General features: G+C 47.0%; 1 protein-coding gene across 1 annotated transcript; it reads right to left on the bottom strand.

Moving 5' to 3' along the window:
- Positions 1 to 11,315: 11,315 nt before the first annotated feature.
- Positions 11,316 to 21,553, bottom strand: LOC119960683 (probable G-protein coupled receptor 139). Its single transcript, XM_038788303.1, has 2 exons — positions 21,406 to 21,553; positions 11,316 to 12,208 (listed from the first exon to the last, which is right to left on the bottom strand). Exons 1-2 carry the CDS (start codon positions 21,551 to 21,553, stop codon positions 11,316 to 11,318), a joined length of 1,041 nt encoding a protein of 346 aa, XP_038644231.1.
- Positions 21,554 to 24,114: the final 2,561 nt, after the last annotated feature.

Below are 24,114 nucleotides of genomic sequence, written 5' to 3'. Positions count from 1 at the left end.
CGGAGATGTAGTCAATAAATAGGAGTCTGATGTAGGAGCCCTTGTTTTCGAGATGCTCTAGGGATGAGTGTAGGGCCAGGGAAATGGCGTCTGATGTGGACTAGTTGCGACGGTATGCGAATTGAAGTGGGTCAAGGCGTTCCGGGAGTATGGAGGTGATGCGATACATGATCAGCCTCTCGAAGCACTTCATTACAACTAACGTCAGGGAAACCGGGCGGCAGTCATTGTGGCATGTTGCCTGGTTCTTCTTTTGTACCCGTATGATGGTGGTCTTCTTGAAGCAAGTGGGGACCTCGGAGTGGAGTAGGGATAGGTTAAAGATGTCTGTGAATACCCATGCCAGCTGGTTCGCGCAGGCTCTGAGTGCATGACCAGGGATACCGTCCAGGCCCATCACCTTCCGTGGGTTCACTTTCAGGAAGGTCGATCTGAATTCGGAAACTCTGATGGTGGGTATGTGTGAATTATGGGCTGCTGGGGCCGTCGACAGCGGATTGTTGGTTACCTGCTCAAACCGAGCATAGAATGCATTAATTTCATCGGGGAGGGGTGCGTTGCTGCCATAGATACTGCTCGGCTTCGCTTTGTCGCCCGTAATGTTGTTTAGTTCTTGCCACAACTGCCGAGAGTCTGTCTGTGACTCTAGCTTAGTTTGATATTCTCTCTTGGCATCACGGATTGCGTTGCCGAGGTCGTAACTGGATTTCTTGTATGGGATAGGGTCGTCTGCCTTGAACGCCTCAGATCTGTCCTTCAGTAGGGAGTCAATCTCGCGATTGAGTCAGGGTTTCCGGTTGGGGACCGTATGTACTGCTTTCTTTGGCACGCAGTCGTCCACACATTTGCTGATGAAGTCTGTGACGGTGGTCGCATACTCATTTAAGTTAGTCGCTGAGAGTGCCAGCACGGTGGCCTAGTGGTGGCCTCACGTCGCTGAGGTCCCAGGTTCGATCCCGGCTCTGGGTCACTGTCTGTGTGGAGTTTGCACATTCTCCCCGTGTCTGCGTGGGTTTCACCCCCACAACCCAAAAATGTGCAGAGTAGGTGGATTTGCCACGCTAAATTGCCCCTTAATTGGAAAAATAATTGGGTAATCTAAATTTTAAAAAAAAAGTTAGTCGCTGAGTTGTTAAATATGGACCAGTCCACTGTCGCTGCGCAGTCACGTAAGAGCTCTTCTGTCTCCTCGGACCAGCACTGCACAACCTTATTTGCTGAATTTTCCCACTTGAGTTGCTGCTTGTAAGCCGGGAGAAGGAGCACAGTCTTATGGTCTGATTTCCCTAAGTGCGGTCAGGGGATGAAACGGTAGGCGCCCTTGATTTTTAAATAGCGTTGGTCACGAGTGTTCTCGCCCCTGGTGGGGCAGGAGATGTGCTGGTGGAATTTTGGCAGTACACTCTTGAGGTTGGCTTTGTTGAAGTCTCCGGCCACAGTGAACAAGGCCTCTGGGTGTTCTGTTTCATAGTTGTTTATGACTGTGTACAGTTCATCCAGCGCCTTCCTCACTTCTGCCTGGCGTGGGATGTTGACCGCTGTGATAATGGCTGAAGTGAACTTAAGTGGAAGATAGTATGGGCGGCACTTTACGGTCAAGCTTTCCAGGTCTGGGGAGCAGTAGGTCGCCAGGGTCACCACATCCAAGCACCAGGAGGAGTTCATGAGTAGGAAACCCCTCCACCCTTCGCTTTGCCTGAAGATGCCATGCGGTCTGCCCAGTGAATAGAGAAGCCTTCAGGTTGGAGGGCACAGTCCGGTGAGGCGAGGGTGAGCCATGTCTCTGTGAAACAGAGAACACAGCAGTCTCTTACTTCCCTCTGAGAGGTAAGTCTGGCGTTAAGTTCATCCAGCTTGTTTTCAATCGCTTGGACGCTTGCCAGGAGTATGCTGGGGAGAGGTGTCTTGAAACCGTGTTGCTTCAGTCGAACCTGCAGACCGCTGTGTTTCCCTCGCTTCCTCGGTCGGCGGCAGCTGCTGGATGATCCTGGGATCCAATGGGAGACGTCAGCCCTTGTGGAATGTAGGTGGTTGCGTCGGCGCTAGCGAGGTCCAGGGCGCTGTTTACGTTTCCGGGGTCGCGTCTAGCAGGGTCCTGGGCACTGGTTGAGGTAGAGGGGTTGCGAGGTTTGCGATCCGGATGGGTCCCGGCGTTCTGAGGGAGCGGGAATACCTTGCAGCATTTTCGGATCCTCGCGCACGGTCTCTGTTGTTTCAGGGATCCTGTGTCTTGGGCAGGGGATTCCGGGGGCAGGTTGGGCTAGGTTACCGGGTTTGTTCCCTCCCTGAGTGCTCCTTGGGTCGGATCTTGAAGTCAGCACGGTGGGGTCTCCATGTGGATTTTTCTTTCTTCCATCAGTTAGGTCGGGTAGCTGGGTGGTCCTCTCCGGGTCAGGTCGCTGGGCGGATCACTCGGGGTCGCGTTGGGCCGGGTCTTGCCGTCGGGGGTCGGGTCGGGAGCTCCGGAGACTAGGCCAGAAATCCGGAGGCTGGCATCGATAGTTAGGCCGGGTTTGGAGCTCCGAGGCCCGGGTCAGCTCAAAATCGAGGTTGAGGCTTCACTTCCGGTTTGGACCCGACCTTCTTCCAAGTCACGGAGGTCAGGTTGGGTCGGGTCAAAGGGTATCCAAGGGCCTCAGAGGATCTTCAAGCCTGCTAGTGAAGATAAAAGAGAGAGGTTAGTAATAATGTTAGCTTTAGAATTATTATTTAAAAGGTTAGAACGTGTATAAGTTAAGTTAAAAGTGGATCAGTTGGGGAGAGCTTGCAGAGACTCGTCTCGCTCCGACGCCATCTTGCATCTCTGCAGTAATTACAATTTGCCATCAGCACACCATCCCATGGTCAAAATGTGTCTTGTAGTCACAATCTTCAATCATCAGTATTGCTTTGAGCTGAAGCATTTCCCCATTCCTGTCGTTCTAAATGCAATATCAAATCGTCTGAGTACGCTCTATCCTCATTCTCCTAGGTTTCATGTGATTACTCCTCGTACAAACTACTGGGCTACAGGAGGTGCCACACCTTTGACAGGCTGTTTCATTATGTTCACAATTAATCATTTTAAACTGGGGATCAATTCTCTAATGCAACTTCCCCCGTGCGTCTATCAGCTGTGATTAAAAATTACAAATTACTTTTGCTGCTCCAAGGAAAAGTGGGCCTGCATACTCCCATGACCATTTTCCATCGGTGTTTCAGTTTTATGTTACTTCCTTGTCAACCCACCATTTTCTTTCCTGAAATTTTAAAATGGATGTCCATCTAGCTTGTTTTTCGTCCTTCTTAACGTTATTACCATCCGTATATTACAACCCAAGCATTTACCAACCCTGTTCTGCTAACTGATTTATCAATTTTCTGCTCCTTTTTAATGTTATGTATAAAGATTAAGGCAGGGTGTGAAAGAATGGTTTCCCATCATTCCCATCGAGCTGCATTCGCGCCTTGCTGGCAACCCTGTTTCTTGGTTAACTGTCAATTCTAAAATTCAGTTGTAACCCTCTGCTATCCTTTTTTGTTATGGCTGCCAGACATTTTGCGATGTCCGAAAACTTTTATTCAGTCCTTGCCCAATTTCCTATCAGATTTTGATAGATGTCTGAGTACTATGATTAGCAAGCACCACACCATATCCAATTGCGTAAATATCAAGTTTAATGCTCAAATCGTCTCTTCATGCCTCTCCTCTAATGGCTCGGATTTTGCTACAACTGTTTTGAACTAGTCCAAACTGTGCTTCACTGGTCCACCTAAAATCCCTTTTCCAAAGTTTTATAAATGGGTCTAGCATAAATACTATATTCTTCCACTACTGGTCTCAAATACCCCAAAGTTCTCATGATTTGCTGAACCCCACTTCATGAAATGGGCGCTGTCATTCTAGTAACTTTCTGTCTCATCCCAACACTGGCTTCCCTACCTGCCTTTGACATTGATTACCCTAAAAAGTCGACTTCGCTCCTGCCAATCTGGCATTTCTTTACCCCTAGTTTAAACCCTACTTCACTAAGTGTTTTAATAATTTTGATAATTCGTTCAACATGTGTCCCTCTGATCGTCATCTCCAATTAACACATCATCAATATATACTAAAGCCAATTCATCTTTTATCAGCTGCCTCACCATTGCCTGAAAGTGTTTCGGAGAATTAACATAACCTTGTGGCAATTTACAGTGTACGCAATGTTTAGTGCCAAAGTGAAAAGCTATCTGCTCCCTGCTGTTCTAATTCTTTCATCATTATCTCCAGCTCGCATTTGTCACCTGGGGTCAAGGGATATTGCTTTTAGGGCCTGTGTCGGTTTCCCTGGATTGTGTGCTAGAATTGTGTGCTGATTAACCCTGTGTCATTTTTTCCATTGCTATTTTTTGTTTCACTATTTCCTCCAGTTACCAATCGGTTTTTATATCTTAGTTTTTTTCCATACATCTCTTTTTATTACTATTTCCCTTCCATCAAATTCTCATTTCCTGATACTGCAGGTAATATTCCCAATCTAAGCTCCGGTCCCATATCTTTATTGCCTAAAGCTCCATCTGCAATATACAAAGAACAAAGAACAAAGAGAACAAAGAACATTACAGCACAGGAACAGGCCTTTCGTCCATCCCAGCCTGCGCCAATCCAGATACTTCTCTCTGTTCCCGCCCATTCATATACCTGTCTAGATGCTTCTTAAATGATGCTTTCGTGCCCGCCTCTACCACCTCCGCTGGTAAAGCGTTCCAGGCACCCAACACCCTCTGTGTAAAAAACTTTCCACGCACATCTCCCTTAAACTTTCCCCCTCACACCTTGAAATCGTGACCCCTTGTAACTGACACCCCTACTCTTGGGAAAAGCTTGTTGTTATCTACCCTGTCCATACCTCTCATAATGTTGTAGACCTCAATCAGGTCCCCCATCAACCTCCGTCTTTTCAACGAAAGCAATCCTAATCTACTCAACCTTTCTTCATAGCTAGCACCCTCCATACCAAGCAACATCCTGGTGAACCTCCTCTGCACCCTCTCCAAGGCATCCACATCCTTCTGGTAATGTGGCGACCAGAACTGCACGCAGAATTCCAAATGTGGCCGAACCAAAGTCCTATACAACTGTAACATGACCTGCCAACTCTTGTCCTCAACACACCGTCCGATGAAGGCAAGCATGCTGTGTGACTTCTTGACCACTCTATCAGCCTGCGTTGCCACCTTCAGGGAACAATGGACCTGAACACCCAGATCTCTCTGCACATCAATGTTCCCCGAGACCCTTCCATTGACCATATAGTCCGCTCTTGAATTTGATCTTCCAAAATGCATCACCTCGCATTTGCCTAGATTGAACTCCATCTGCCCAACTCTCCAATCTATCTGTATTTTGTTGTATTCTCTGAAAGTCCTCCTCGCTATCTGAAACTCCACCAATCTTAGTGTCATCTGCAAACTTGCTAATCAAACCACCTATCCTTCCTCCATGTCATTTATGTAGATCACAAACAACAGTGGTCCGAGCACGGATCCCTGTGGAACACCACTAGTCGTCCTTCTCCATTTTGAGACACTCCCTTCCACCACTACTCTCTGTCTCCTGTTCCCCAGCCAGTTCTTTATCCATCTAGCTAGTACACACTGAACCCCATACGACTTCACGTTTTCCATCAACCTGCCATGGGAAACCTTATCAAACGCCTTATTAAAGTCCTTGTCTACCACATCTACAGCCCTTAACTCATCAATTAACTTTGTCACTTCCTCAAAGAATTCTATTAGGTTTGCAAGACATGACCTTCCCTGCATAAAACCATGCTGCCTATCACTGATAAGACAATTGGAGGTAGGCGAATGTTGGTCCCCAATTCAAGAAAGGGAATAGGGAAATCCCTGTGAACTACAGGTCGCTCGGTCTTACGTCCGTGGCAAGCAAAATACAGGCAAGAATTCATAGAGACATGATTCATCATTATTCCAAAAAATAACATAGGTTGATTCGAGATAGTCAGCATAGCTTTGTGAGGGGAATGTCATGCCTCGCAACCCTCATTGAATTATTTGAGGATGTGACGAGATACATTTACTAAGGTCGAGCAATGGATATAATCTATATGGATTTCAGGAAGGAATTTGATAAGGTTCATCATGGGTGGCTGTGTCAGAAAGTCAGGGGGCATGGGATACAGGGAAATTTGACTGTCTGAATGCAGAATTGGCTGGCCGAATGAGGTGGAAAATATTCCGCCAGGAAATCGGTGACCAGTTGTGTCCCACCACGATCTGTTCTGGGACCTCTGATCCTTTTAAATGACTTGGATGAGAATGTTGAAATGTGGATTAGTAAGTTTTCCGATGACACTGAGTTTGATGGAGTTGTAGATAATTTCGAATGCTGTTGAATGTTATAATCGGACGTTGACAGGATGCAGAGTAATGGTCAGAAGTAGCAGCTGTAGTTTAACAGAGATAAATGTGAAGTGATTCGTTTTGGAAGGGCAGGTTAGATCATTTACAGTTCTCCCTGGGCAGTATAATATTATTTACGCTGGCCGCAACATCGTATAGCATTAGTTACAGTGGTCACGGTGGCATATATCTTTATTTACAATGGCACAGCGGAGTAAATCGTTATTGGCAGTGAACTGTGGGCAGTATATCACCATAGAACATAGAACAGTACAGCACAGAACAAGCCCTTCGGCCCTCGATGCTGTGCCGAGTAATGATCACCCTACTGAAACCCACGTATCCACCATATACCCGCAACCTACAACTCCCCCCCTTAACCTTACTTTTTAGGACACTACGGGCAATTTAGCATGGCCAATCCACCTAACCCGCACATCTTTGGATGGTGGGAGGAAACCGGAGCACCCGGAGGAAACCCACGCACACATGGGGAGGACGTGCAGACTCCGCACAGACAATGACCCAGCCAGGAATCGAACCTGGGACCCTGGAGCTGTGAAGCATTGATGCTAACCACCATGCTACTGTGCTGCCCCATCATTCTGAATTGTCCGTGGGTAGTAAGTCATTCTTTTCCTAGGGCACTGTGTAGTATATCATTATTTACTGTGGCCTGGATAGTATATCGTTATTTACAGTGGTCCCTGGGTATTATATCACCATGTACAAGGCAGCACGGCAGCATTGTGGATAGCACAATTGCTTCACAGCTCCAGGGTCCCAGGTTCGACTCCCGGCTGAGTCACTGTCTGTGCGGAGTCTGAATATCCTCCCCGTATGTGCGTGGGTTTCCTCCGGGTGCTCCGGTTTCCCCCCACAATCCAAAGATGTGCAGGTTAGGTGGACTGGCCATGATAAATTACCCTTTGTGTCCAAAATTGCCCTTCGTGTTGGGTGGGGTTCCTGGGTTATGGGGATAGGGGGAGGTGTTGACCATGGGTTGACCATTGGGTTACGGCAATAGGATGGATACGTGGGTTTGAGTAGGGTGATCATTGCTCGGCACAACATCGAGGGCCGAAGGGCCTGTTCTGTGCTGTACTGTTCTATGTTCTATGTTCTATTATTTACACTGTTTCCTGGGCAGGAAATGATTATTTACAGCGGTGTCTGCCTGGCATTTCATTATTTACAGTGGTCAATAAGTCGAATATCATTATTTGATGTGCTCCCTGGGTAGTGTATAATTATTTACTGTGTCGCTGGGTAATATCACAGCATGTACACTGGCTCATTATCATTACTTACAGGGGCCCCTGTCTAATATATCATTATTTACATTGGTCTCTGTGTATTATGTCACTATTTACTGTGGACTCTGGTTAGTATATCATTATTTTCACTTGTTCTTGGGTAGTATATCATTATTTAGCACACTTGTGCAGTATATCGTAATGTAGCAACATTGACGATTATTTTCCCTCCCCAGATCTAGAATACCTGACTCTAAAATGTCGGGTGTTCGCGGGTGTTCAACTCCGCCATCCTGACGGTGGTTTATATCCCAGCCCGTACGAACGTGAAAATCACCCTTGACGGAATTTTCACCACCACAATAGCCTTGAAACGAAATATCCCTAGACTGTATTCATTGTAGCTGGGGACTTCAATCAGGCCAAGCTCAAGTGAGTACTGCAAACTTACCACCAACACGTCACCTGTTCTACCAGAGGCCCAAATATCCTTGACCACTGCTACACAAACATCGAACATGCCCACCGTTCTATCGCCCGCCCACACTTGGGAAATCTGACCACAAGGCTGTTCTCCTGCTCTCGGCCTGTCATCAAAAACTGAAGCGGGAGAATCCATCAAAGAAAGTTCAGCATTGTTGGTCTGAGGAATCGGATGATCTCCTATGGGACTGCTTGAAGTCAGTAGACTGGTCAGTATTTGAAAGCTCTGTGAACAGCCAGAACGAGTACGCCACTACAATAAATCATTTAATTAGTAAGTGTGTCCCATACTGCGTGCCCAATAAACACATCTGCGTGTTTCCCAACCGGAAATCCTGGATGAACACTGCTTTCTGAAGTCTAGGTCTGAGGTATGAAAGTCAGGGGACCCTGACGTATACAAGAAAGTCAGGTATGATCTAAGGATATCCCTCACAAATGCCAAAACACAGTACCGAGGGGCAGCACGGTGGCGCAGTGGTTAGCATTGCTGCCTACGGCGCTGAGGACCCGGGTTTGAATCCAGGCCCTGGGTCACTGTCCGTGTGGAGTTTGCACATTCTCCCCGTGTCTGCGTGTGTTTCACCCCCACAACCCAAAGATGTGTAGGGTAGGTAGATTGGCCACGCTAAATTGCCCCTTAATTGGAAAAAATAATTGTGTACTCTAAATTTATTTTTTTAAAAGACAGTACCGGGCCAATCTCGAGTCCCAGGCTAGCCAGACAGACCCCCATCGACTATGGCAAGGCCTGCAAGACAAGACGGCCTACAGGATGAAGCACCCCTCCCTGATGAGCTCAACGCATTCTATGCACGCTTTTAGCCAGAGGGCAAGTGCTCCACCCCAGAAGCCTCGGATGAACTTTTAGCTGAGATCACCCTTGCAGACGTCAGAGCAGCCTTCTCGAAGGTCATCCCTCGGAAAGCTACTGGCCCAGATTGGGTACCAGAATACCCGAACGGGCATTCAGGTCTTGCGTGGATCAGCTGGCGGGAGTATTTGCAGACATCTTCCACCACTCTTTACAACAATCTGAGGTCCATATCTGCTTCAAGAAGACGACCAATATCCCTGTACCAAAAAAAGCCAAGCAGTATCCCTTAATGACTATCGTCCAATGGCTCGGACATCCATCATCATGACGTGCTTCGAAAGACTAGTCATGGCACGAATCATATCCAGCCTCCCAGATTGCCTTGATGAACTACATTTCGCCTCCCGCTGCAACAGGTCCACAGCAGACGCCATCCCCATCGCCCTGCACTCTCCCCTTGAACACCTCGATAACAAAGACACCTATGTCAGACTCCTATTCATCGACTTCATCTCAGCCTTCAACACCATCATTCCTACGAAACACATCTCCAAGTTCCGTGACCAAGTTCGGCTCCTCCCTTTGCGACTGAATCCTGAACTTTCTAACCAACTGGCCACAATTATTAAGGATATGCAACAACACATTCTCCACGATAATCCTCAACACCGGTGCCCCTCAAGGCTGTGTCCTCAGCCCCCGAATATGCTCCTTGTACACCTACGATTGTGTGGCCAAAATCTCCTCCAACTCGATTTTCATATTTGCTGATGACACCACAGTACTGCGTCAGATTTAAAACAGTGACAAAACTGTACAGGAATGAGATAGAAAAGCTTGTGAACTGGTGCGACGACAATAATCTCTCCTTCATTATCAACAAAATGAAGGAGATTGTCATCGACTTCAGGAAGCGTAGTGGAGAGCATGCCCCTGTCTACATCAATGGGATAGAAGTAGAAAGTATGAGAGTTTCAAGTTTTGCGGTGTACAGATCACCAACAGCCTGTCCTTGTCTCTCCCCCCCCCCCATGCCGTCACTTATGGTTACGAAAGCCCACCAACGACTCTACTTTCTCAGAAGTCTAATGAAATTTGGCATGTCAGCTACGACTCTTAACATCTTCTGCAGATGCGCCATAGAAATTATTCTTTCTGGTTGTATCACAGCTTGGAGCCTGCTCTGCCCAAGGTAGCAGGGAATTACAAAAAATCGTGAATGTAGCCCAATCCATCACGCAACCAGCCTCGCATCCATCAACTATATCTACAATTTCCTCTGCCTCGGAAAGGCAGCCAGCATAATTAAGGACCGCCTTCTCCCGTCAGGAAAAAGGCACCAAAGTTTGAGGTCACGTACCTACCGACTCAACAGCAGCTTCTTCCCTACTGCCATCAGAGTTTTAAATGGACCTACCTCATATATTAAAGCTGGTTTTCTCTATACATTGATATAAGTGTAACATTATATTCTGCGGTTGTTTCTGAAACATTGCTATGCACTGCAACATGTCATCTGCATATCACGACTTCCTTAATGTTGCTGAGGTCCTGGAATTGAATTTGTAAGTATGAGGCTTGTAAAGTATTGTTGGAATCCCCGAATATCTTCTGTGCTGAAAGATGAACAATGCTTTGGACAGTTAAGTAACATTTCAGTTTAACGATGGTGCTCCTTCTGGGATGATAGATTTCTGTGCGTTGGGGGTGCCTGTGGGGGGTGCTGCTACGTGTGAGGGTGCGTTTTTGATGGGACTTTAATTTCGCTCACTGGTTCCTCTGAAGTTTACAAGTATTCCCGAACTCCACCCCCTCCCCCCTCCACCTGCTCCACCAGATTTAAAGAGGGACACATTCCGGCTGATATTATTCAAACAATAAGGCGTGTTCCACGCTTCCTTTGCTAAAACAGTTAGCGGTTATCATAATTTTGCTTTCCCTGCGCCCATTCTTACAGAAAACTGTCAATATCTCCACCACATCATTTGGTTGCATGTAATGCACACAATGTAGATGCAACAAGAGTCACACAGATAATACAATTGTCACTTTTCGAATAAATCACACACAATGGAAGAAATTCACGTATTGAATGCATTGTGTCTATCAGTGTGTCAGTCACTCACTCTGCACATAGTTGCTTCACATCCGCCACCTCATTTTTACGTTCGCTATAATATGGCATTCAGTTTAAACTCTCTGTACTGATTTCTGCTGGTGTCTTTCTGTATCAAATTCGGAGGAACCATTCACGGGTTTGGAATTGACAGATTATGTATTTTATTGTCTCAGATCGGAGAGGAATATGGTTCCCAGCAAAACTGAAATAATGTCGAAATCTGATCATGATATAATTTTTTTCAGTTATGTATTTAGTATTTAATATAATGTACTATTTTATAAAGAGGAATATACACCACATTTATCAACTGCTTCCTGAAATTTCTCTGTGTGATGGCATATATACAAGTGTTTGTGCAGCAGCTTAGGAGCTGCATCATGAAACCTATTTCCAATACAAAAACAGGCATATATCCATACATCGCCATATTAAATATTCGCCACCACATAGAATAAGTCATCAATATGGACCATAAAACTATGAAATTCCCGGAGATCGCAAACAGTAAAATTATGGATTTTCTTCGACTCTCCATCTCTGGGTCTTTCTGACTGTTTACATTGCTTTCATTTCGCAGTCTCTTGCGTGCTCTGCTGCTCACTAAAATGTCCCGGACCGTTAACACATTGAGTAGTAAAATCAGAACAAATGGCAACCCTGGCGTGAAAATATTATGTAATAACTCTATGACGCCCCAGAACCGTGAGATCTTAATTCTGGTCTCCATGTAACAAAACCAAGGGCTGTTGTTCCTCCAGTACCAAGCTGTCAGCATAAAATACCAGCTGGTGTCCTTTGAAGTGCTCAGAACCGCCACTGTCCCCAACACCCAGGCCGCCGTTCTATCGGTACAGTATCTACTTTTCAGCTTTTGACAGCAAATTACAATGAATCGATCAAAGGTGAAAGCGACGGTGAACCAGACAGAGCAGTCAGTAACAGCATAAAGCAAAACAGCGTGAATGTTGCATACTGGAATAAACTTCAGACTTCTTAACTGATAGGCAATTGGAATCTGCCTCAATATTAGGTCCAGGAAAACTACCAATAGATCTGCTGATGCCATGGCCACCAGGTAGCAAGTGGTTGAACTGGAAAGTCCACATTTTCCACGAGACAATATCACAATCGTCACTACGTTGACTGTGAAGAGAAATAATACAATTTAGAGAAAATGTGACAAACTACAATCTGAACAAACGAGGTGGAGAGAACGGTGTGTGTTCAATTTCTTGCTTAGCAAATTTGCGTTGAAGGAGGTTGCCGTGCATCCCCTGAAAACCGTTTTTATATAATCTTTGTGCAGTATTGGGAATCAAACTCGTTAACCCAACTTCCCTGTAACGTATTAAAAGGAAACGGGAAGGGTCAATAAAATGTGCAAAATCCGTGATTATCATAGACTTTGCAGTTCAGAAGGAGGCCATTCGGCCCATCGAGTCTGCACCGGCTCTTGGAATGAGCACACTACCCGAGGTCAACACCTCCACCCTATCCCCATAACTCAGTAACCCCACCCAACACTAAGGGCAGTTTTGGACACTAAGGGCAATTTATCACGGCCAATCCACCTAACCTGCACATCTTTGGACTATGGGACGAAACCGGAGCACCCGGAGGAAACCCATGCACACACGGGGAGGATGTGCAGACTCCGCACAAAAAGTGACCCAAACCGGAATCGAACCTGGGACCCTGGAGCTGTGAAGCAATTGCACAATCCACAATGTTACCGTGCTGCCCTGATAATCAAGATGAAAAATACAATAATCATATACACCAAATTATGAAGTAAGAATGCCCAATAAACAGGATTATCGGCTTCATTAATGCTTGTTCTCCAGTCCCTGGCCATTACTCGTTCAGGAGATGGTATCATGCAAATACATTTTGGTTGAGAATTTTAAACTGCTTCATTCGAAATTATTCTTAAGGCCCAAGTACGGTATAAATGGTCAGTAGCTTGGTAAATTAATCATGCAGCCAATATAGAAATGGGCATAGCAGTACATAAATGGCAAAAGATGAAATGTTACAAAGGGAAAACGAGTCAATGGGAACAGTGAGATAAGTATGAGAACGTGTGATTGAACGTCCAAGCAATGTGAGATATTGATGAGCAGAACATAGGAAAGGGAAGGATCGGCAAAGAAGTGGGGCCTAGACCCTGGAGGCTATATCGCCATGCTATAGCTGTTTGGGCTGAAGTTCACCTTCCTGCCCAATCCCAATCTTCCTGGCTTCGGGACACAAATTTATCTAATTCTAAACAAACTAGATTTTGTAACACCCTATCCATTCACGGGACAATGATCTCAAAGGTAAGGGGCAACACAGTGGCACAGAGGTTAGCACTGCTGCCTTACGTCGCCGAGGTCCCAGGTTCGAACCAGGCTGAACAAGACCAGTTTCTCAAAACGTTTCTTAAATCTAACATTCCTCAATCCTGACATTATTTTGGTAAATCTCGCCTTCACTCGCTCAAGGGCTTTAACATGTTTTTGTAAATAAAAGTGCCCTAACGGAACACAATACTCCAAACATGTTCTGACCGACATTTGTAGAGGTGCAGCATCACGTCCTTGTTTTTATCCACTATCCCTCTATTTATCAAGCCAAGGATGCTGTAAGACAGTGTTCTTCAAAGTCGGGGGTGGGGGGGCGGGGGGGGGGGGCGACACGCGGGTGGGTCGCGGCCGAGTGTCTGGAGGGTTCGTTGAGCCATCCTTCGCGGCATTCCTGATCGCGCAAATCTACCCGCAACAACCAACTTTTAATAACATCGGCTGCAAGCGGCCATTAAAATGGCCACAAACATGTAAAAAAGGGCGGCCGCATTTGCAGAACAATGCGCATGCGTGCCGATGATCGGGCGAGCATGCAGTGCTGCCGCCATTTATTTTAACCGTCGCAGCTTTTCATTCCGAGTTCCGGGGGTTATTAATTTTATTAATTTAGTTTCTTCGTTTAATGTTTATTTATTTTTTTATTTTATTCATTTTATTATGTTTTACAGGTTCGTGAGGTTTTAGTTTTAAAAGGTTACAGGAAAAACGTGCACAACTTTGGACAGATGGAGACCCCATACATTCTGACACAGGAAGGTTTCACCATCATCTAACAAGTTCCATTGGAGGAACGTGAATGAGGGCCAAAGGGACCCAAAGCCATTTCCACCATTTTTATCAGCAGCAAACAAGGTAATAGAAAATGGTGGGTCACTCAGGTCAGCAGGCGGGGGTTGCGAAGGTCGGCCGGTGTGTTTGGCGAAGGTAGGCACTGCTCCTTCCTCAGGTGAATTGTTTTTTTTTTCTTTAATGTGTTTTGGGTGAAAGCTGGAGAAGTGGAGCATCGTGAGGTTATCTGTGGGCTTGCGGTAAAGTGAAGTGCAGAGGTGACCATGCTGGATGGAGATGAGTGTGTCCAAGAATGCAACTAAATTTGGAGAATAGTCCATGGTGAGTCTGACAGAATTACATAGAACATACAGTGCAGAAGGAGGCCATTCGTCCATCGAGTCTGCACAGACCCAGATTAAGCACTCACTTCCACCCTATCCCCATAACCCAATAACCCCTCATAACCTTTTTGGTCACTAAGGGCAATTTATCATAGCCAATCCAACTAAGCTGCACGTCTTTGTACTGTGTGAGGAAACCGGAGCACCCGGGGGAAGCCCACGCAGATACGGGGAGAATGTGCAAACTCCACACAGACAGTGACCCAGCAGGGAATCCAACCTAGGATCATGGCGTTGTGAAGCCACAGTGCTATCCAGATGTGCTACCATGCTGCCACGTGATGGTGGGATGGAACGTATTGATCTCATCGTGTAGTCGTTTCAGTGGTTCTTCGCTGTGGGTCCAAAGGAAAAAAATGTCATCAATGTATCTGGTGTATAACGTCGGTTGAAGGTCCTCTGCGGTGAGGAAGTCTTGTTCAAACGTTTGCATGAAGATGTTGGCATATTGAGGTGTGCCTTTGGTCCCCATGGCTGTTCCATGCAGGATGAAGAATGTGTTGTCGGTGAAGACGTTGTGATCTAGAATGAAGCGGATGAGTTGCGGGATTGCATCTGGAGATTGGCAGTTGTCGGTGTTGAGGACTGAGGCTGTTGCAGGAATGCCGTCGTCATGGGGGATGCTGGTGTAGAGTGCCGAGACATCCATTGTGACAAGGAATGTTCCTGGACCAACTGTTCCATGGGTGCTGCGTTTCTGTAGGAAGTCTGTCGAGCCGCGACAGAAGCTGGGTGTACCTTGTACGATGAGTTTCAAGATGCCTTCGATGTCGCCTGAGAGGTCCTCACACAGGGTCCCATTGCCTGAAAAGATCGGACGGCCTGATGTGTTGGCCCTGTGTATTTTCGGGAGGCAGTAGAGATCTCCAATGCGGGGATTAAGTGGCATGAGAGCACGTAGGGTGCTCTGAAGGTCTGGATCCAAGGTACTGATCAGTCTGTTGAGTTGACAGATGTGTTCCTTGTTTGGATCTGTGGGTAACTGTCTGTCGTGTTCCTGGCTGTGGAGTTGTCGGTATACTTCTTTGGGTAGTCCGTCCTGTTCAGTATGACGGTGGCCCCTCCTTTGTCTGCTGGTTTGATGATGATGTTGCGGTTGGTCTTCAGAGCGTGGATGGCGTTGCGTTGTGCTTGGGTGACGTTCGGGCTGCTGAGGAAGGAATGAGCGGTGCTCCGAAAGCTCGTCTTTGAAACAAACCTTTTGGACGTTTACCTGGTGTAGTAAGACTTCTTACTGTGCTCACCCCAGTCCAACACCGGCATCTCCACATCATACATTAACACTGCAATGCAGTTACTGTGAAATTCCCTCGGCGCCACATTCCAGCGCCTGTTCTGGTACACAGAGGGTTCATTCAGAATGTTCAATTCACCTCTGAAGCACGTCTTTCGGGCATTGCGGGATGAAACAGAAGCACTTGGAGAAAACCCACGCAGACAAGGGGAGAACGTGCAGACTCCGCACAGACAGTGATCCAAGCCAGCACGCCAAGCTGTCACCTTGGCGCTGTAAAGCAGCAGTGTTAACCACAGCACTTTGCCGCCTCTAGCTCAGAATATTCTGCAAAGTTAGAGATTTTGCCCGCGACAAACACTTCTAAGTTTTTTATAAAAAGCGGGAAAATATGGGATCCCAACAGTGAACCCTATGGAACACCACTTTCAACTCGTCTCCAGTCTGAGAAATGACCATCTGTGCCTACCCTCTGTTTCCTATCTCTTATTGAACTTCGAATCCATTATGCCAGGGGCCCATTCATCTCAAACGTTTCTAATTGCAAACAAACTTTCCATTTGACACTGTCTCAAATGCTTTCTGAAGGACCAAATATACAAGCTGCCTTCATTCACTGCCGGCTTGACCTCGTGAAATTCCCAAATAATTTGTTCGACATGGCCTGCCCTTGACAAAGTTTGTTGACTGTCTAATACGAAATTATTCTTATCTGAGTGAATATGTGTTGCTACCGGTAGTGTGGCCTTCACCCGTTTTCTGCGTTAACCTTCGCCCATTTCTTTTTTTCATAAAAAAAATGTTATTTAAAATTTTTTACAAAATATGTAACAACAAACAGTTACAAACAACAATAAAACAACATAATAAGCATAAAACCCCCAAGACCGTAACAATGCATAGATCGAGCCCCCCCCCCCCCCCCAACTCCCCACACCCGGTAAACAACAAGAGAACTTGAAAACACATTAAATTAAATAAACATAGTCAACACCCCACCCCCCCCCCCCGCTTTTCCCTCCCCCCCCCCGTGTTAGAACATAGAACATAGAACAGTACAGCACAGAACAGGCCCTTCGGCCCTCGATGTTGTGCCGAACAATGATCACCCTACTCAAACCCACATATCCACCCTATACCCGTAACCCAACAACACCCCTTAACCTTACTTTTTAGGACACTACGGGCAATATAGCATGGCCAATCCACCTAACCCGCACATCTTTGGACTGTGGGAGGAAACCGGAGCACCCGGAGGAAACCCACGCACACACAGGGAGGACGTGCAGACTCTGCACAGACAGTGACTCAGCCGGGAATCGAACCTGGGACCCTGGAGCTGTGAAGCATTTATGCTAACCACCATGCTACCGTGCTGCCCTGTTGATGCTGCTGCTGACCTAGTTCCCTATCGCTGAGCCAGAAAGTCGAGGAAAGGCTGCCACCGCCTAAAGACCCCTTGTACCGATCCTCTCATGGCGAATTTGATCTTCTCCAGCTTAATAAAACCCTCCATGTCATTAGTCCAGGTCTCCCCGCTTGGGGGTCTTGCATCCTTCCTCTGTAGCAAGATCCATCGCCGGGCTACTAGGGATGCAAAGGCCAAACCACCGGCCTCTTTCACCTCCTGCACTCCCATTCCACCGCATCTGCACAAATAGTGAGTCCCCAGCCTGGCTTGACCCTGGATCGTACCACCCTCGACACCGTCCTTGACACCCCCTTCCAGAACTCCTCCAGTGCCGGGCATGCCCGGAACATATGGGCATGGTTCGCCAGACCCCGAACACCTGACACACCTGTCTTCGCCCCCAAATAACCTACTCATCCTAGTCCCGGACATATGGGCCCGATGCAGCACCTTGAATTGGATGAGGCTAAGCCGCGCACACGAGGAGGAAGAATTAACCCTCTCCAGGTTATCCGCCCATGTCCCATCCTCGATCTGCTCCCCCAGCTCCCCTCCCACCTAGCTTTTAGCTCCTCTACTGACGCCTCCTCCACCTCCTACATTACCTTGTAGATATCAGATAACGTTCCATCCCCGACACCCGAAAGCACCCTGACCCTCACCCCCCTCGCGGGCAGCAAACGGAATCCCTCCACCTGCCGCCTAGCAAACACCTTTACCTGCAGGTACCTGAACATGTTCCCCGAGGGGACCTCAAATTTCTCCTCCAACTCTCCCAAGCTCCCAAACCTCCCGTCAACGAACAGATCTTTCAGCTTTCTGATGCCCGCTCTGTGCCACCCCAGAAACCCCCCATCGATGTTCCCCGGGGAGAACCGATGATTCCCCCTTAGCGGAGCCTCCATCGAGCCCCCCACTCCCCCTATGTCGCCTCCACTGCCCCCAAACCTTGAGGGTAGCCGCCACCACCGGACTCGTGGTATACCTCGTAGGAGGGAGCGGCAACGGCGCCGTTACCAGGGCCCTCAGGTTTGTGCCTTCAAAGGACGCCATATCCAACCTTTTCCATGCTGCCCCCTCCCCTTCCATCACCCACTTGCGCACCGTAGACACACTGGCCGCCCAATAATACCCCGAGAGGTTGGGCAATGTCAGCCCTCCCACCATCTCTGCCCCGCTCCAAGAAGACCCTCTTCACCCTCGGGGTCCCATGCACCCAAACATAGCTCATGCTGCTTCTAGTCACCCTCATAAAATGCCCTAGGGATAAGGATGGGCAGGCACTGAAAAAGGAACAAGAACCTCGGAAGCACCGTCATCCCAACGTTCAGCACTCCAGCCGCCAGCGACAGCGGCACCACGCCCCACCCTCTAAACTCCTCATCCATCTGCTCCACAAGCCTGGTAAAATTAAGCTTGTGGAGAGTCCCCCAACTCCTGGCCACCTGCACCCGCAGGTACCCCAAACTCTTCACTGCCCTTTTAAACGGGAGCCTACCAATTCCCTCCTCCTGATTACCCGGGTGCACGACAAACACCTCGCTCTTACCCAGATTTTACCTTCGCCCATTTCTTAAACATCAGCGTAGCATTTACAATCCTCAAGGCCACCGGGGGGACTGATCCTGTGTTCACAGAGCCCTGGAGCCTTTCTGTCAATGGGTCTGGAATTCGCTTGTATTTCCTTAATTTTGTTCACTCCATTATTCCATGTACATGCATACAATGCAACAATGTCCTGATCTCTTGATCTCTTTCTGGATCTTTGGGAGGTGAGCCTTTCTTTGTTTGCTTTCAGAACACAAGCGGTATCTCACTCCTTTTCCTCATTCACCACCTTGTCTCTTTTTTCCTCACTGGTACATATAAAATTCAGCCTATCGGTCAATCCACCCCGCTGCCTTACACGTTTAAATCCACACCGGCAAAATGTTTTATTTAGATAAATGTTCAATACAGCAATACACCATCAGCAATGCTCGAGAATCACATAACCCTAGAAAAGTTACAGCACAGAGAAGGCCATTCGGCTAATCATGCCCATGCCAGTTTGAGTACACCCAGATGCCTTTTCCTATGCCACCATCCTGTTCCCGGTCCATTTCTCTTTAGCTTAGAGCACTTAAGGTGCAGATCCAATTGCCATTTACAATAGTTCAGTGTTCCTGCCTCCATCACCAACTCTGGCAGCGAATTACACGCTGCCATTACCCGCTGCGTAAAAACGGTTTTTCACATGTCCTTCCACACCTTCTGTCACTTGTCTTGAATCTATGTCCCCTTGTTCTAGAACTCTCCAACAAGGGAAACAATGTTTTTCTATCCACCCTATTTCTTGTCCTCAAAAGTGTGGACACCTCATTTAGGTCACCCCTCAGCCTTCTTTGTTCCAAGGAAAATAACGCCAATTTATCAATCTCTCCTCTGAGCCACACTTTTCTAGACCTGGCAGCATTCTTGTAAACCTCCTCTGCATTATCTCCACGACAATAACGTCCTTCCTGTAATGTGGCGACCAAGATTTCACACAATAATCCAGTTGTTGAGTGACCAGTGTTTTATGCAGTTCTGACATAAGCCCGAGTTTTAAATTCTATACATCTGCGAATGATGGAGAATATTGCATATGCTTTCTTCACAACCTTGTGTACGTGAACTGCTGCCTTTCGGCATCTGTATACTTTCACACCAAGATTTCTAACTTCATATACCCCTCTTAACATATTAACATTTATTCTGTACTCACGACAGCTTTTTGACATCTAGAAAGCCTGGCTGCACAGCTCCCTGTTTCAAATACCATCTGACACCGTGTTACAAAGCCCATCAATCTATCGGTATCATTCTGGAGAATATCGTTACCTTCTACACTGTCCACCACTCGGCCAATCGTTGTGACATCTGGTAACTTCAGAAATGTCCTCCCCATGTTCACGTCCAAATGATTAAAATATGACAGATACAGTCAGTTTCCCAACACTGAGCCTGAGGAACCCCACTTTCCAATTTCAAGGGCAGCCATCGACCTCTAAGCTTCTAATTCTGTTACTAAGCCAGCGTTTTACCCAGTTTGCCACATTGCGCTGTATCCCATTGACTTTCACTTTCTTGACCAATGTGCCATGTGGCACTTTTTCAAACGGCTTGGTAAAATCCACGTACAGCACATTTTCTGCACGAATATCATCATTCCTTCTTGTCACATTTTCAAAGAATTCAATCAAGTTTGGGAGGCAATACCTTTTTTTAAGTCGTCCATGCCGATTATTCCGGCGAATCCATGACTTTCTGTGCGACAGTTAAGCCTGTCTCCCAGGATTGATTTTACTATTTTGCCACTGCTGACTCATGACTCTGTCTATAATTGTTTAGCATTTCCTTCGATCACTTTTTTAAAAAGTGGAGCGACGATTGCATTTCTCCAGTCCCTCAGGTGCCAGAAATTAGTGTCAGTCTCCTTGAATCCCAAGTGTGTCACGGGAGGATCGCTTCATCCATATCCCATGTATATCCATACTCCTCTTACCCCACTGTCTGGTAAGGTTTGGAAAATTATCCGCAGAGCATCTAGTATATCCATCCTGACCTCCTTCAGTTTCTCGGAAACAATCCATGTGGCCCGAGCGAATAATCAACTTTCAAGAACTTAAATTAATTGTGCACTGCTCTCTCCTTATGATTATCAGATCCGGTTTCGCATAATTTTCCTCCTGGACTACTATATCTGCATTATCTATTTTTATTACAAACACGCAAGCAACTGAAATCGTTTTCAACCCACAACATCGGCATTGACGCACAGGTTCCCCGCTTCATCTCTGATACCTCCCACTATTTGCTGAACTAACCTTTTCAGCATTAATATTGGTAAGACATATTCGTGTTTTCTTTAAACATTCGGTTAACATATAGCCATATAGTCAATTTTTGGAAATGAATCTGCGCTTCTGATCTCAGTTTTACCATCTCACATGGAGAAACAAAGGCTGAGTAGGTACCCCAATGAATGCATTCCGAACACGAAAGTTTGAATATGAGATTAGCATATGGAAATCGGAGAATATTCACTGATACAAAGGAGATGGAACTATTTTAAAAGCTATTACATCATAGGACAAATTCCTTTCCACATTATTCGGGATATAAACAATCAATAGTCGGATCTAGCAACATACCAGAGACTCCGACAACTGCCAGGATTGGATAGTATATCTTTTCAATCTCCTGGATTGCAGCGAATACCAAATTCACGTTCATTCCTTGACTCACTATTGAGCTGCTGGTGTCAAGCACGATTGCCTCACTCACACTCCAGTTCAACATACCAACTATTTTCTCTTATTAATGGATGAGGTGAATGAGGCAATCCTCCCGAGACACTCGTGGGATTCAAGGAGACTGACATTAATTTCTGGCACTGAACAAACAGATCCAATTAATCCATGTCACTTTGAGGATTTGAAATAAGTAAATAAACTGTAAGTTTTCATTGACCGTTACCTGATGTTGGGACCTAAGCTTGCTGACACTACACAAGCAGTTGTCACAATGGAGCTCTCCCAGTATTATTCCATCCCAACAAGTATACAAATAATGTTGAGCTCCTTTCGAGTGTAAACATAGACTCATAATCATAGGAACAGAAGGAGACCATTCCACTCTTCAACACGCTCCGCCATTCAATATGATCATGGCTGTTCGTCCAACTCAATAGGAAAATCCCGCTATCACGAACACATTCCTGCATCTACCCTACCTCGTCCAGTTAGGATTTTATAGGTTTCCATAAGTTGCCACATTATTGATCTGAATTTCAGTAAAACACATACGTTTTTTGTCTCTCCATACGTCAGTCCCGCCGGGCGGGGAATCAGTATGGTAAACGTTCGTTGTGCCAGCTCTCGAACAGTAACATCCTTCCACAGATAAGGACACCAGGACTGCTTTGAATATGCTCACCGTTGCTCGAGGAGAACCCTACATAATTACATTCTTGTACTCGAATCGTTTCTCTCTGAAGGCCAATATAACACGTGCATTCTTCGCCACCCATTGTCCCTGCATGACTACCTTCAGTGACTAGTTTACGAGGACATCCAGGACTCTTTGGAGATTATTCTGTCCTAATTCATGGTCATTTAGATCACTCGCTTTTTTACCAAAGTTAATAAGCTCGCATTTTACCTAATTATTCTGTATCTGCCAATAATTTGCCCACCCCCTCAACATCCTAAAAAGTAAGGCGAAGGGGGGGGGGGTTGTTGGGTTACGGGTATAGGGTGGATATGTGGGTTTGAGTGGGGTGATTATTGCTCGGCACAACATCGAGGGCCGAAGGGCCTGTTCTGTGCTGTACTGTTCTATGTTCATTATAGTACTATAGTATAGTGCAGCATCACAGCATCCCCACAGTGCGGAAGAAGCCCATCTGACCCATCTATTCGGCAACGGACCGCTGAAAGAGCACCCTATCTAGGCCCAACTCACTAATCTGTCCATGTAACCCAACGCAGGGACAATTTAGCATGGCAACTTGTCCTAACCTGCACAGCCTTCCACTGCGGGTGGAGGCAGATGCACATGTGTGGCACGGTAGCACAGTGGTTAGAGCAGTTGCCTCACAGCTCCAGGTTCCCAGGTACGATATCTGGCTTGGGTCACTGTGCGGCGTCTGTATTTTCTACTCATGTCTGTGTGAGTTTACTCCTGATCCTCCAGTTTCCTCTCACAGCCCAAATATGTTCAGTTTGGGTGGATCTGCTATGCTAAATTGCCCTTCGTGTCCAAAATGTTTAGGTGGGGTTACTGGTTTACGGGGATAGGGTGAAGGTGTGAGCTTCAGTGGGGTGCTCTTTCCAAGGATCGGTGCGGACTCGATGAGCTGAATGGCGGCCTTCTGCACTGTAGGTTCCATGATTCTATGATTCTGTGAGACTGACACACGCCGAGGAAACCCACGGAGACAGAGGGAAACGTGATTACTCCACAGAGACAGTTTCCCGAGGTCAGAATCGGACTAGGGTCCCTGGCTGTGTGAGGCAGCAGTCCTAGCCATTGTGCCACCGTGCTTACCAGACAGATTGTTGCGTACATGAAACACATGGAAGGTACAATAAATACACAATGTAAATACATAGGTATAGATGTCGCGTGATGTTTGCACTCAGCGCAGATGTGGCAGTCACGGGTTACTGACCTGACTTCCACAATGGCGAAAGGCAGGTTGCGGGCCTTAATGAAATGGTATAGGCGGGTCACCCCTGGATGGCAGAGGTCCGCGTGGAGGGAGAGGAGGCAGTCTATCTGGGTGCTGGCGAAGGTACCGCGGGACAGGGCATCAGGAGGCTCATTGAGCTTCCCAGGACGATACAAGATATCATAGTTCTACGTGGACAACTCGATCTGCCACCGTAAGATCTTGTCACTCTTGATCATGCCCCTTTGTGCATTATCAAACATGAAGGCTACTGACCGTTGGTCTGTGAGGAGGGTAAACCTCCTGCCGGCCAAATAGTTCCTCCAATATCGCACCGCTTCGACTATAGCCTGGGCTTCCGTTTCCACAGAGGGGTGGCGGAGTTCGGAAGCCTGGAGAGTTCTGTAAATGAAGGCCACGGGTCTGCCCGCTTGGTTCATGGTGGCTGCCAGAGCAACTTCTGATGCGTCGCTCGCGACCTGGAAGGGAAGGGACTCGTCGATGGCGCGCATCGTGGCCTTTGCGATGTCCGCTTTGATGCGGCTAAAGGCCTGGCAGGCCTCTGTCGACGGCAGAAAGGTCGTGGTTTGAATGAGGGGACGGGCCTTGTCCGCGTAGTTGGGAACCCATTGGGCGTAGTATGCGAAGAACCCCAGGCAGTGTTTGAGGGATTTTGGGGTATTGGGGA

Source organism: Scyliorhinus canicula, unplaced genomic scaffold, assembly GCF_902713615.1.
Source record: "Scyliorhinus canicula unplaced genomic scaffold, sScyCan1.1, whole genome shotgun sequence".
In the NCBI taxonomy this organism is placed as follows: Eukaryota; Metazoa; Chordata; class Chondrichthyes; order Carcharhiniformes; family Scyliorhinidae; genus Scyliorhinus; species Scyliorhinus canicula.
This window is presented reverse-complemented; position numbering and strand designations above follow the sequence as displayed.

Bases quoted from the DNA above. Each gene is read 5' to 3' on its own strand.
- LOC119960683 (XM_038788303.1), bottom strand. From the start codon at position 21,553: ATGTTGAACTGGAGTGTGAGTGAGGCAATCGTGCTTGACACCAGCAGC. The intron at 12,209-21,405 runs GTATGTTGCTAG...TTCTCTTCACAG, and splicing joins GGCAGTTGTCGGAGTCTCTG to TCAACGTAGTGACGATTGTG.